This window comes from Austrofundulus limnaeus, unplaced genomic scaffold (assembly GCF_001266775.1).
Source record: "Austrofundulus limnaeus strain Quisiro unplaced genomic scaffold, Austrofundulus_limnaeus-1.0 Scaffold35, whole genome shotgun sequence".
Taxonomy (NCBI): Eukaryota; Metazoa; Chordata; class Actinopteri; order Cyprinodontiformes; family Rivulidae; genus Austrofundulus; species Austrofundulus limnaeus.
The window spans coordinates 2,567,734-2,581,208 of record NW_013952437.1 but is presented as its reverse complement, the minus strand read 5'-3'; the positions used below and the strand labels follow the sequence as shown (position 1 = coordinate 2,581,208).

The 13,475-nt window shown below is 40.8% G+C and overlaps 1 protein-coding gene across 5 annotated transcripts in view; it reads left to right on the top strand.

Annotated features, from left to right (window-relative positions):
* cacna2d2a (calcium channel, voltage-dependent, alpha 2/delta subunit 2a) overlaps window positions 1-13,475 on the top strand; it is a gene marked incomplete at its 3' end in the record, with an annotated part of 182,855 nt that overhangs the window by 129,113 nt on the left and 40,267 nt on the right. For all 5 annotated transcript variants that reach the window (XM_014006325.1, XM_014006323.1, XM_014006322.1 and 2 more), the window contains 2 exon segments: window positions 8,671-8,802; window positions 8,994-9,051. In XM_014006325.1, the coding sequence (XP_013861779.1) occupies window positions 8,671-8,802; window positions 8,994-9,051 (190 nt within the window).

Sequence of the window (13,475 nt, the reverse complement as noted above, 5' to 3'; positions counted from 1 at the left end):
GCATGGCTGCCTAAAAACGCTGCAGGATTTCTCAAACATGCATGAATGAGTCAGAGCAAGGCTTTGGGCATGTTTTTTATGAGAGTGTAACATTATAACATGATATAAAACTCAAAAAAGTTGATTTTACATGATATTGCCCCTTTAATACCTTTCTGCATTTACATTGCCAAGTGACAATGATGCATATTTCACTCAGAGTGTTTTAATCTTGTGAAAAAGTCTCCTAAAATCTGGTTTATAAAAATAGCATGCATTTTTATTTCCACAAGTAAAGACAACTTACAAGCAATAGCAAGGTTACGAGAACAAAATGTCACATGAATAACAATACAGTTATTCCACTACATAACAAGCAATTAATTTGTTGTGGTACAGTACATTGTAACTTTCCCCACTCTTCAACCCAATACAAACCAAACATACAAAATGAGAACAAAACTTGAACATTACGTATACATTACAGGACTTGACATTTCAGAAAATGTGTTTAATTTCTCTATTTTTGGACCCAGCAATAAGATGTTTCTAGATATGCCCGCATACGTGTCAAACTGAACAGGGACTTTACTGCATCTGCCAAAAAYAATAAGGGTCATTTGGGGTCAATATTAGGCTTTTGGAGAATGGTAAGTTAGTACTTTTAAATATGAACAGTTTGGCTATATAACAAGAGACAGGACAAATCCTAAATTCAGTGCCTCGACAAAAAGCTTTGACTCTGCTTTTTGAAAGGCAGCTCTTATGTTGCTGCAGTACGATCTGCTTGGTGGCCGCTTTCTAACTTGGAAGTTGAAAGCAAAAAGATTTAGTTCATCTCTGGGGGAAAAATGCTAAGAGTTTGTGTAATGTTTGCAGAAACTGAGTGCAACAGATACAGCAGATAAAGAACCAACACAGTGCTGTGCAGTATCAGATTTGAAAAGAAGGAAAAAGATTTCCATCTGTCAGGAATTTTTCTTGATTCAAACAGCCTTTTGAGTTTTCTCACCTTGTTTAAAATGATTTACTTTGTCGGCAAGTGGAAGGAGAACCTCAACTTTGGATGGCAGCTCGGGTTTCTTTACATAAAACTAAAGTTCATTCATAACCCCAAAGTAGTAAAAAGAGTCGTCTGAGATTTGACTCAGCTAAATGTGAAGTGTTGCTTTGTTTACCACCACCTAACATTTAGCTGTTTGTGTGCATTTGTTCACATGTAGTCTGTATTCATTTCACACATTTCCCTCCAGCAGAGGAAGCAACCCTGTCAACCAATTCACACCGTGTGGGAGATCAACTCAGCCCTTCTTAACATCAAACCAGATTTAAAAGGGGGGGAAGCAAAAGTGATTTGTGGAAATAGAAAAAATGTGGTGGGGAAAGGGGATTTAAAGTTAAACCAAGAGAGAAGAAAGGCTGTATAAATACATTCGGGTTGCATTTTTTTTTTCTAAATTTTTTTCTCCATTCTGGACTTACAGGCTCCATTTTTCTCTCTGTGCCCCGCACCCTTCCCAACTCTATAGTGTGTGCCCAGTGAAGGGGCACTATCATTTACCCACACACTAATTAGAACAGTCAGCACAGCAAACTCATCTTCACTCACCACCAGGCTCACAAATTACATTCCGTGTGTTTATTTACTTCTTCTTTTTTTATTTGGAAAAAGTATTTGGAGGAGCACTCAGGAGGTATGGTGAGAGCTCTGTCCTCGCTCCGATTCTGTTTGAAAACGGGGAGACAAAAGCAACATTTTTGGAGAAAGTCTGATAATTCGACAGAGTCTGAAAGGATCAGAAAAACACTGGTCCTCAATGGGAATTGCACTCTTTAAACAATATTTTAACAGAAACCGTTGGCAGCAGCAACCAGATGGACATTTTGACATGGATATTTTGAAATACAAAATATGCATATTCTCTATGGATGTTCATCTCTACCAACTGTGCCACATATTTAATCTTTAACATGAGTATTATGTAATTTCCAGGCATATGGTTCAGTTCTAGAGCTCAGCTGGAGACTGAGCATTAGGGAGGAGCTTTGTGTAAATGGGTGGAGCTTTGTACAAACAAGTGTTTAGGCAGCTCTGAATGGCTACCATGAGGTTCACGGATTTCTTGAACATGCTTGATTGAGTCAAAGCAACACTCTGGATGTGTTTTTGATGAGGGATTGACATAATAACATGAAATAAAGCTCAAAATCAATTTTGTGTAATACCCACTCAACCCCTTTAAGTAGTTTAAAAAAGTGTAATGTGGTCATGCATCTCCTTAAATTATATTCTAGCTGTACTGGCTTATTTTTTCTATTTGTAAATCATAATTCTACTGCTACAACAGCTATGTAAATTTTTATAATTTTTTTTGATTGAACTAATCCATTTAAGACTTGTGTTTCCTTTTTTTTCTTACTACAAAACTAGTAAAGTAATAAGGTTTTGCCTGTTTTAATGTGTAAAACGTTGCCAGTTCCTGTTTCTACCATTTCCTCTGTCGGATGGAAGTTTTGAGGTTCAGGCTCTTTACCACTCAGCCACGCTCAGAGTCAGGCCTGAAGCGAAGCAGACGAGGAGACAGGGAGGAAACAGGCCATCGGAAGGGAGAGATGGAGATTAAATTGTGTTGACACTACAGAGGGGAGGAGAGGCGAGGTGATACATGCGGAGGAATCGGATGTTCTGGTTGCGCCATGGGTTTGAACTGTGGAGGAAGCTGCTGGTGTGTCGGGCCGCTTGTTTGGTTTTCCTCTGAGTCGGTGAGGTCTTCAAAAATATGCAGCGACGCTTAAACTCTGTTGCTGAAAACACACAATGCTGCGCTGCTTTGCAAAGCGGTGAGCGCCACAAACAAAATTCTGCTCACTTTCACTACTTACATTTGAAGCGAAGAAAACACAGCTGAAGTTAACATCTGAAACAGTTTAAAAAGGTGGCATGATTAAATACCATGAGGTAAGTGAAACAATACATTTTGAATTTAAAATCAGTTAACTAAGTAAAACTGTAAACTTTTTTGTGCATTAGAGGAAGTTTTATGTTTATTATTCTCATTTATTATAAACTTTCTGAGATGGGAACTCAGTTTATTATTGCTAAAGATGAACTTAGACATTTTCAAAGAAAACCCAACCCACATTAGAGTCGACGGAAACAACTTTTGTAATTTGAACTGATTTGACTCTCTAGCTGTTTACAGCCTGGTCCATTAAAGCCAAAACGTGAGCGACCATCGTCTTCCTAAATATCCACATGAAGGAAAGTCATTTCTAAACGATTGTTCCCGCTTCCGATTTTTATTTTGTATTAGAAGCAGCTCCTTTATTAAATCACACCCATTAGCAAAATAGTTTCTACCCCCGCCCTCTGCCAGGGTTGGTTTGTTCACATCTTTTTTTTGTCAGCTTAAAAAATCTGTTTATCTTTGCAAGCCAATAGAATCCCAATTAGTTATGCCTTTGTGTCAAATTAAAACTCAACACCAGCAACTTATGTTAAACAGAAGATGTCATATGGAAATGCTACACAGCGGCTGCAGCGTTAATGGTCATGAATCTTCAGAGGGATTCAGCTAACAGGTTTAGCTCCAGTCCCATCACTAAAGGACCACTTGTGTTCAATCATAGCATATTATCATGTTATTTTCTGCTCTGTGTGTGCAATAAAATCATGTACTTGTTTTTTATAATGTTGGATTAATTTGGGGCACGAGGGGCACGTTGGTTGAGTGGGTCATAATCCCAGGTACGTCAGTGCGAAGAACGTAGGCTCGTGTATTCAGTGTTGGGTTTAGGGGTGCAGGATCGAGGGTGGGATGATCGAGGAAATGATTTCACACAGCGACGCTCCATAAATCCGACTCATAATTGTTTCCCTACTCGGTGTGCAGTCTTGCTCCATAAAGGGGCAAAGCCAAGGGTGCTTTAAACGTCAGGGGAGCGGCACACTGATGAATTACCTTTTAAAGATATCAGAGAGACGCGCATTTCAGGTGAAAGATGAGGCCAAGCCAGCGCTCCCAGGCCCTGTCAGAATGTGTGAGCACATCACTCCCCCTCAGGGGAAATTTGTCTTTTTATCAACTGTCCAGAGAAGTCGCCGCATATCCTAACTGAATAAATCAAAGAGAATTAGTTTGCTGTGTTCTCTTATCTCTGATGTGCCGGTTTTTCCTGCGCAGATCACCTGCAGATATGTGTTTGTTTGTGTGTGTGTTTGTGGATGTGGGTGTTTATTGGCAGATCTGCCCTGACAGTGCAGGCAGCTCACATATGACTGCTTTAGTTTTGGCTGGGAGCGTAAATATACACGGGCTGTGTTTCGAAATTCATCAACACTAAGGTGGGAATGAAGACGCGGAGAAATGAGCGTTGCACATTTTTTCTTTTCTTTTTTTTCCTGGATGCAGAGGTGGAAACGGTTTTTCAAATACAATCAAGCCTATTTTTTTTAAAAGCAAACTGTCAACTAGGATTTCAAAAACTGACCTCACTTGGCCGAAATACTTATTATTTAAAGGTCACTCTTTCTAAACATATTAAAAATGTCAACCTCTGTAAGATCTGAACAGGTAAACGTCATAAATTTGATTACATTTAAGTTCATAAATGAAGTGTGATGAAGGTTTAAAGTGTAAGGTCCTGATGTCATGCTCTGAGGGCTTGGCCTGGTTCATCAACATTCAGGTCTTAGAGGCTTTCCTGTGAGGCTCAGTTTGGGCTCAAACTAGTGCTGGGCGGTATACCGTTTTGTACCGAAAACCAGTTTTTATTTTGTTATGATATGACTTTTCTGAATACCGGTGTAAATTGCCTGAACACGTGCGGAACGTTTCGTCATGGCCGCCAGTGAACTGTTTCCCTGGGGACACGTTTCCTCGTAGCACCGCTAAGCGCATTAGCATGCTAACGTTATTGTTGGAACAACTTGCAGCAGGGTGGTGTGTTTCAGCCACTAATATGGTCTGAAGTAAAAAAAAATCCCGTTTTCACCATCGCTGGATGTGTAAACAACTCTTCAGTAACGTGCACAGTTAGATTTAACCCGCTACGTTATAATGGAGACGTTACTGCATGGAGACGCTAGCGTGCTTCTATTGTGAAAAGCCCAGGGGAAGTAGTTTTGTAGTGTAGCTGAGTTGACTGATGTCCAAGATGAGTCGTTCTTTTAAGTTTTATTAACRCGTAATGATAGACCARATAAGGATTTTTCTCAACCTTTCACGATCTGACCTAAATGCATGATTACTGTCTACAACCAGGTAAAAAAGAAAAGACGTACAAGGGGAGGGAAACAGTGATACAGAGATACAGTAAAAGAAAAAAGTCAATAAACAAAGTTTGTACATTTTATTATCAGCTGAGCTGTGAGGAAAAAAATTCAGTCAAATACCGTGAAACCGGTGTAATTGTTGAAAATACCGTGATATAAAATTTGGGTCATACCGCCCAGCTCTAGCTCAAACTAGTGGTCTCRTGTAGTCTTCACCTGAGGATACCATCTACGTTACCAAATGTGTGCTGAGGCTAAGCTAACTGTGTGCAATACACAGCATGATTAGGCTGGGCTCTATAGAACTAAAATTTAGTAATAAAATCTCCTGATCTATGGTATCAAAAGTCAAAAAGCATCTTAGCCACAGTTCTGACAATACTTTTCTGTTATGATTGCTAAGATGGTGCAGGATGTCTCTTTGCCCTTGGCCTGCCTGGGAAAGCTATCATAGCAGACTCTCCAGATAAGAGCACCTAGGACTTCAGTGCATATTGGCTACTTCTGCAGCAGCCTACTCTGATAGCTTATGCTTAAAGGATAATACAGGTTTTTTTTACACAATAATCAGATCTGCTCTTTACTCATAGAGTATTGCACAGCCCAGATGAAATTGAAATGTGTGATTTGGGTCCCTGATAATCTCCACACTAGCGTCAGTAAATCGTAGCCACTGGTTTCACTCAAATGCTTTAGAGTCACAGGCGTGAGCACAAGAAGTTTGAAAAATTTCATACACTTTAGGCCTCACGAACGTCTCTTTCATAGTTGAAACCCTGTTCTCTTTGGAGTCTGGATATTTGGCTTTATTCTTTTCTTATGCAATGAGTTTTATAGTGCAAACTTTAGAAATTAAATAGAAACACAATAGAGCAGCTGATTGGTTTAGGAAAATATTGAAAGAAGAATGTTCACTGTAAAGACTAGTCATCTAAAAATAAGTTCAAAATACTAGATTGTAGTCTGAATTGTATCAAATGAAGTGCAACAATCTGCCTGAACATTAAGACAATTGTTCTTGGTAAAACTTMTTGAAATAAGGACAAATTTTCAGGCCCAACAAGATTAATAATCGAACACATTCAGTCCCAAAACAAAATCAAAAATACTTTTTGGCTGGATATAAGAGTGTAAGACTTGTTAAATGGTTTTTGCAGTGTTTTATAATGGTGGTTAAGGCGCAGGTTTTCTTCTGACCCAAATTAAACTGTGATTAACAACTTGTAAAACAAGGAAGATGTCAGTTTGGAAATAAAATATTAAAAAAAAAGAAAAATATGCCTTTTACCCTAAAAAAATTAAATTGTGCAAACTGTTTTATTTTACAGTGTAGTTTTGTGTGTGTGGCAGTGGGGGGGGGKKTGGGGGGAGGGGGGGTCTGTTTTTCTTTCTTCTGCCCCCATGAGCAAGAAATTGCCTTTTTCCCTGGCTGTGAAGCAGCCACTCACTCGTGTTAATTTCTGTGTTTCTTTCCATCAATCACCTCCCTCTCCCCAGATGGATTTTTTACGTTTACACTCACTTGTAGGACTGCCTCAATCCTCCTCCGTCCCTCCTTTGTGTTTATGTCTATGAAATTTGAGGAAAAACATGCRAAGGAGCTCCCCTTGGTGATGGCAGCAATTTGGCTCTCACATACGTCTGTCCTCCAGACACTGTTTATACTGCTGCTGTTTGAGCTGTGTGTTTGTTGTGGGGGTTATTTTTTCCTTCTTTTTTTGCATTCATTAGCTTTTGCTGGGTGAAAGGGAGTAATACTAATTTAGTTGAGCTGGTTTGAGCTGCAATTTTGTAATAGCTTTGGCATGATGGAACAATTATTGTTGTGATTTTAAGGTCTCGTGTGTAATTGTAATTTTTCTCTTCTATATTAAATTGTGAATAAATGAGGGGCAGGTTTAGAAACGCTGGACTCGTCTGTGCAGAGGCTTATCTGGCTTTGGTTGGTTGACTACTTAAATCAGAGGAGCGAGTGAAGTTCTCTGCAGCTCAGCGCTTTTTTTTGTTTCCTCTTTAATCAGGTGGCTATTAAACCTCTGATTGCGCTCCCCATCTTCTGACTTCAGCATAGCTATTAAACACAGAATGAAAGCATTTTTTCCCTATGTGTCACATTGAAATAATTCATATGAATAAAAAAAGAATGCTTCAGACAAGAAGTGAAAGAAAAATAACGAATGCACAAATACATTTGACAAGAGAGTGACACAAAAAGCAGAGATGCATGTTCGTGCTGTGCTGTTCACCACCTGCTGCCTATTATTCCATTTATTCCAGAGCAGATGACAAATAATGCTTCATTACACCRCTATAAGTCTCCTTCCCTCTGACATGTGAGATTTATATGACCTTAAAGGCTCGTGTTTGTGTATGCACAAGCAGAGCTTTCGCCTATTTTACCAAGCGCCCACAAATCCTCCGACACGCACCTGCTCCGGGAGGTTTGCAGAAGAAGGTTATTTGAGTCTGCTATCAAAAATTCAGCCTCTTCCTCCACATGCTGCGAGTGACACACCGTATGACCCTCTTTCAAGGTGATCTCTTCGGCGCGCTCCGCAGAGATCACACAGATTAGACTAATGCCACGCTCAGACGGCCACCGCCGGCCGAGCTGCCTGCATACATCCATCCTGATGTGCTTAACTTGCTTCTGCCGGAGCCCACAAGGTTGTTCAGCGCAGAAAGTCAACTTTTAGCTTGCTTACATTTTGCTATCAAGTAAACTTTTTTTTAATAGCTTTTTATTTTGTACTTTTAGCTCAAGAGCAAAAAGGTCTGGAATCATTTTTTTATATGTGAAGATGTTTTCTTTCACTTTTTCTGTCACAAGCACTTAAAGGGGCAATAACATGTAAAATCAACTTTTTTGAGTTTTATATCATGTTATAATGTTGTACTTTCATAAAAGAACATGTCCAAAGCCTTGCTTTGACTCATTCRTGCATGTTTGAGAAATCCTGCAGCGTTTTTAGGCAGCCATGCTAAGGAGCAAAACGACAGGTGGGGACCAGAAACGGCTTTTGGGACCAGAAACGCCCATGGGTTGTGTCTTTAAGCCGAACCTCCTCATGGCAGAGTCGTCGTCGCCCCCCCCCCCCCCCCGCTCCGCTACGTGCTGAAATGGGCGTGACCGAAGTGGTTGGATTTTTGTAAAGAGACAGAGACCTATTTCAAGGCGTTTAGAAACTGTCATGATGGGAAGTAAATTGTTTTAGGAATTTTAACAAATACTGTATAACATAGTTACTTTATTTTAGTATAAAATTGAAATATAGGCTTGGAAAGCACATAATATCGCCCCTTTAAAAACAAAATATCAAGAAATTAGGGGTTTCTTAATAATTTTGCACAGTATGCAAAATGCAAAAGAAAATGTACCTAAGCATCTTTGCACTTTTTTTTATTTTTCCTTGCAGCTCCTGTTATCCTAAACGAATTAAACTGGACCCAAGCACTGGAGAGGGTCTTCATTGAAAACCGGCGGGAGGACAGTTCTCTGCGCTGGCAGGTGTTCGGCAGTGCCACGGGAGTGACGCGGTACTACCCAGGTAGGCTGCAGGCCACCTTGTCAACGGCCTGTCTTCAGCCTCACACCAAGATAAAGTCTAAATTGACCCCCGGGGTCCTCAGCTGCATTCTCTTATCAGTTTTCTGTACTCACAACTCAACGAACAGAATGAAATTAGGATTACTTCGATCTAATCTGATGGGCTGTAACTTTTTTTTTTGGTCTCTTCAGCCACTCCATGGAGGGCACCCAACAAGATCGACCTGTATGATGTCCGAAGAAGACCATGGTAAGAGTCTGTTTATTTTCCTTTTGCCCTTTTTTTCTAACAATAGTCTATTTTCATGACATCTTTAAGACCAAAAATGACAATTAAAAGATTTGCTTTGGTGTTGTCTTGTAATACTTTATAAATATGTTTGCTGAGACATGTTAAAAACCAATTCTGAGTTTGTTTATTAAAATGTCATAAAGCTGTGCATAGTTAGGGCCTGATAAAGTTTGACTTTAATAAAAGCAATTAATCTACGCAGATTACACTCTTAACGACAAGATCTCAGAATTATTTGGCATCCTGCGAGACGTTTCAACTTCTTCACTGATTTACGAAAATGTCAGTTTGTTGTCGTTGTCCTGATTAGTGTCTGATGAGTATCTGTTGTGCAATTAGTCTGAAAAGACAAATTAATCCAAACATCAGGGCCAACAGGAGAGTAAAAGTACAAAAACAAATGAGTGAACTTTAACTTGTCGTTGCGACGCCAGTGTTTTTAGCAGCAGCGCCGTCTTTTTTGTCCTGAATTTGAACTTAGTCAGAATTTGAATTGTGTGTATTAAATGTGCTTTTATTTATTTGTCTGGCTGAAAATATGAGGTTAAAAGGAAGTAATCTCTTTTTTAACTCTTTGGTTTAATGGTTTTTTCTGCACATTACTGTAAATACAGTACAAAATAAAAAGAACCTTTTTTCTGCAGGTTTTTCCTCTGTAAATTTTATGTGCTCCCTTCTGTCCGTGGTTTAAAAACATAATTGTTTAACGGAATAAAAAGCATTATCCTGACCTGTTTTTATCTCTAAGTGATGACACACACATTGTACAAAACAATCTACAGAAGGTCAGGCTGGGGGAAAAAATGAAGCTCTTCACTCTCTTCACCCTCTCACCCAGCCAGGCTTTCTGTCCACCTCTCACACTTTCAGTCTACCTGCGACTGTCACATCGGTCTTGAGGCAGCGCTGCCTGTTGCCTGGTTACAGGTTGGAGTGAAGTGGACATAATCATGACAGCAATGTTGATTAGACCTGACCCCATTTTCAGCTTCGGTCTTTGTCCAGCTCAAACTGAGTGGCTGTTTGAGGTCAGGCCAAGCCGGCAGATCAAATCAACAAGCTCACGCTAAACAAACACACATAAAAGAAGCTTCAAGTTGTGTATGTATCACTGTTTTTAATCGTCATCTTAGAAACCATTCATTATGTTCACTAGCTGGTGATCTTAAAGTCTGATCAAGTCTGAAAGTGGTGGTAATTATTGTGAAACAAGTCAAAATAAAATTTCAAAATTTAGGTTAAAGTCCATTTTATTAAGATGTCAAGACACCAAAACAAGAGGCTTAGTCTGCATTCTTGGCACAAAGTTGAGCTCGTTCTCCATGTGATTGGTCCCCTCCAGGGTTGTCCTTTGTCTCCGATCCTGTTTGTAGTGTTTATGGACAGGATATAAAGGCTCAGCTGAGACGAGTAGGGTGTCTGGTTCGGAACCACAGAGTCTCATTTATGCTTTATGCGGATGATGTGGTTCTGTTAGTGTGTTCAGACCAAGACCTTCAACGTGCATTAGGGTGGTTCACAGCTGGGATGACAGTCACTTCCTCTAAGTCTGAGGCCAATGTTTCTCGGCTCGAAAAGGGTGCAGTGCCTCCTCCGGGCCGGGAGCGGAGTCTCTGCCTGAAGTGGAAATGTTTAAGTATCTGGGGTCAGATTTATAAAGGATTGCGTGGAAACCATACTAAAAGTGAACGTACGGCCAAAAGGCAAAAATGGCGTACGCCAAAATAAATTCAGATTTATAAAACCGTGCGTACGCACGTTTCTGCGCACCTTTCTTTTATAGATCACAGCTTCACCTCAGAGTTTGCGCACAAGGTCCTGCCTCAGGTTCTGCCCTCTACACGCCCACATTCATCCATAAACAGTCAATGCAAAGTACCTCATGAATGTTAAGATGTTTTTAAATCAGTCAGCTGATCAATGTCAAAAAAGCCGATTGGCTCAGACACGCTCCGTCGTGCATCTGGAGGACGACAGGTGCTGACTGACAAGCTGTTCACGTGAACAGAATGTCTGTAAATGATGCAGATTTTCCCTCATTTTGCAGGTTTACAGACGTTTAGAGCAAACTAATGATTTGTTTTAAAAACTCAGCTTCAAATTAATTTTCTCTCAGAGCCTGCAGGACGATAAAAACAATAAATAAAATTATATATGTCAGAGTTAAGTTCACCACTCTTCTCCCCCGTCGTCCCCCTCCTGCCTACTGTTATCTGCGGCTGACCATCTCCTCACCCCCACCCCCATCCCGCATGCACGTGAGAAATACGGACATTAAAAAGTGAATCTTTTATAACACATCCACGCTGGCGAGGGCGCGCACCCAAAGCTCGACTATAACCGAGCTTTTTGTTGTCATGCTTCACTGAAATGTCTCTTGATGGGGAGGGGTCTGTGGGTCAGGGCCGTGTGGAGGAAGGAGATGAATGGAGATGTGTGAACTTTTATTTAAGATTTAAGTTTTTTAGTTCAAAGATCCCTATGGCTCAGCAACAGAAGCATAAATTATACTGTTAAGAAAGCTACAGTCTATCTAAAATCGAAGTCTAATTATGAAGTGAAGTCAAGTTTGGATTTTATAAATCACAACCTTGGCGTGAAAAGTGGCGTACGCAAGTTTCTGGGCTCATTTTGTGTGTATGCAAGCTTTATAAATCCAACCCCTAGGTGTGTTGTTTCAAGAGTAATGGTAGGGTGAAGTGGGAAATGGATCAATGAAATGAGGCCTTGTCCTCAGTAATGAGGACGTTGCTTTGGTCGGTCGTGATGAAGAAAGAGCTGAGTCAAAAGGCAAAGCTCTTGATTTTATGGCCTGAATCATGACCAAAGGAATGACATCCAGGATACAAGTGTCTGAAATGAGCTTCCTCCATAGGGTGGCCGGGCTCAGCTGTAGTCAGCTGTAGAATTAGTTTGAGGAGCTCTGTCATCCAGGGTGGGGGGTGGGGGGGCTCGGAATAGAGCCTCTGCTCCTCTGCATCGACCGTCAGATGGCGTGGTTTAGCCGTCTGATTAGGATTCCAACCTTTAGAGATGTTTTGGGCATGCCCCACTGGTCAGAGGCCCCGAGGAAGACCCAGGACTCACTGGAGGGTTTATGAATCCCCTCTGGCCTGGGATGGACGAGCTGTAAAGTGTCAATGAGGAGAGGGATGTTTGGGTTTCTCTCCTAGACCTGTTGCCTCCATGACCCGGATACTGATAAGCGGTGATGGATGGATGGATGGATGGATGGATGGATGGATGGATGGATGGAGGACACCAAAACATCTCCTGTGTGCTGAAGAACCAGTGCTGCTGACTGATTAAAAAATAAATTTATAGTGAGAAATGAGCAGTTTGGGTCAAACCTTGAAAACAACATTTTTATCTCAGTATTGCAACATGTCACGCTCAMCATATGTGTTGTACAAAATCTTACATGAATTCATATGATCTGTAGAAGTATTTGTTGTGATTGACTCTCAGCTACCACCACACAAAATCTTAGTTCAATATCTGCATGTTTTTCTTTCTCATGGTCATTTTTGTGAAAGACTACCTGTCCATTTAACTCAGTAATTAAACATTTTTTATCAGGTGGTTCTACTTCTGGTTAAATTAACACAACCATCTGTTCTATTTTATAACATGAATCAAAGCTAAAATGTAACATCCAAGTCTATCTACAGCCACCAGAGTAACAAGGTTCTCTCTGACAACTTAATTAAGTTAACAAGAAAAAAAAAGGCTTCTTTGGTGCTGTACTGTCTCTTGAGGCATCACCACAAACATGGAAAAGACTGTAAACAAACGCGTGTGCCAAAAAAAACAAGTTAAAACATTGATCCTGTCTGTGATCTGTCAGCTCAAAACCCAAAGTACACCGCAACGAAAACTCTTACACATGTTGTGACTGCGAGGCTCCTGCTGGAGACAGGAAGGAACAATGGAGGGGCGGGGGGGCACTGTGGCGTTTGTGACGAGGTTAGACAGAGGAAGAGGTGTATTTTTCCGCGATGGGACACCTTGTCACCTCCGTGGCCCTCCATGTTTGTCACTGTCATTTGCGTTGAGCTTTTCCTCATGCTGGAGTCAAAGACAATCCTGCAGCCTGTTGCTTAGCAACTTGTGCCAAAATGGAGCCGAGTGGTGGCGCCGTGGAAGGCGGTGTCATGACGGGTCAGGTCATACTTGTGGGATTATTGTCTAACACGCTGTCTCCCTGACTGACACTTCCTGTTGAGGTCGATCAATAGAGCACTTTACAAAAACAGCCCGTCGGGGTTAGGTGAGCCTGTTGTGTGTCTCAGAGACCAGCGTGCTCCACAGGGACAGGAGCACAGATACAATTAGAATTTTATACACACACACACACACACACACACACACACACCCATACA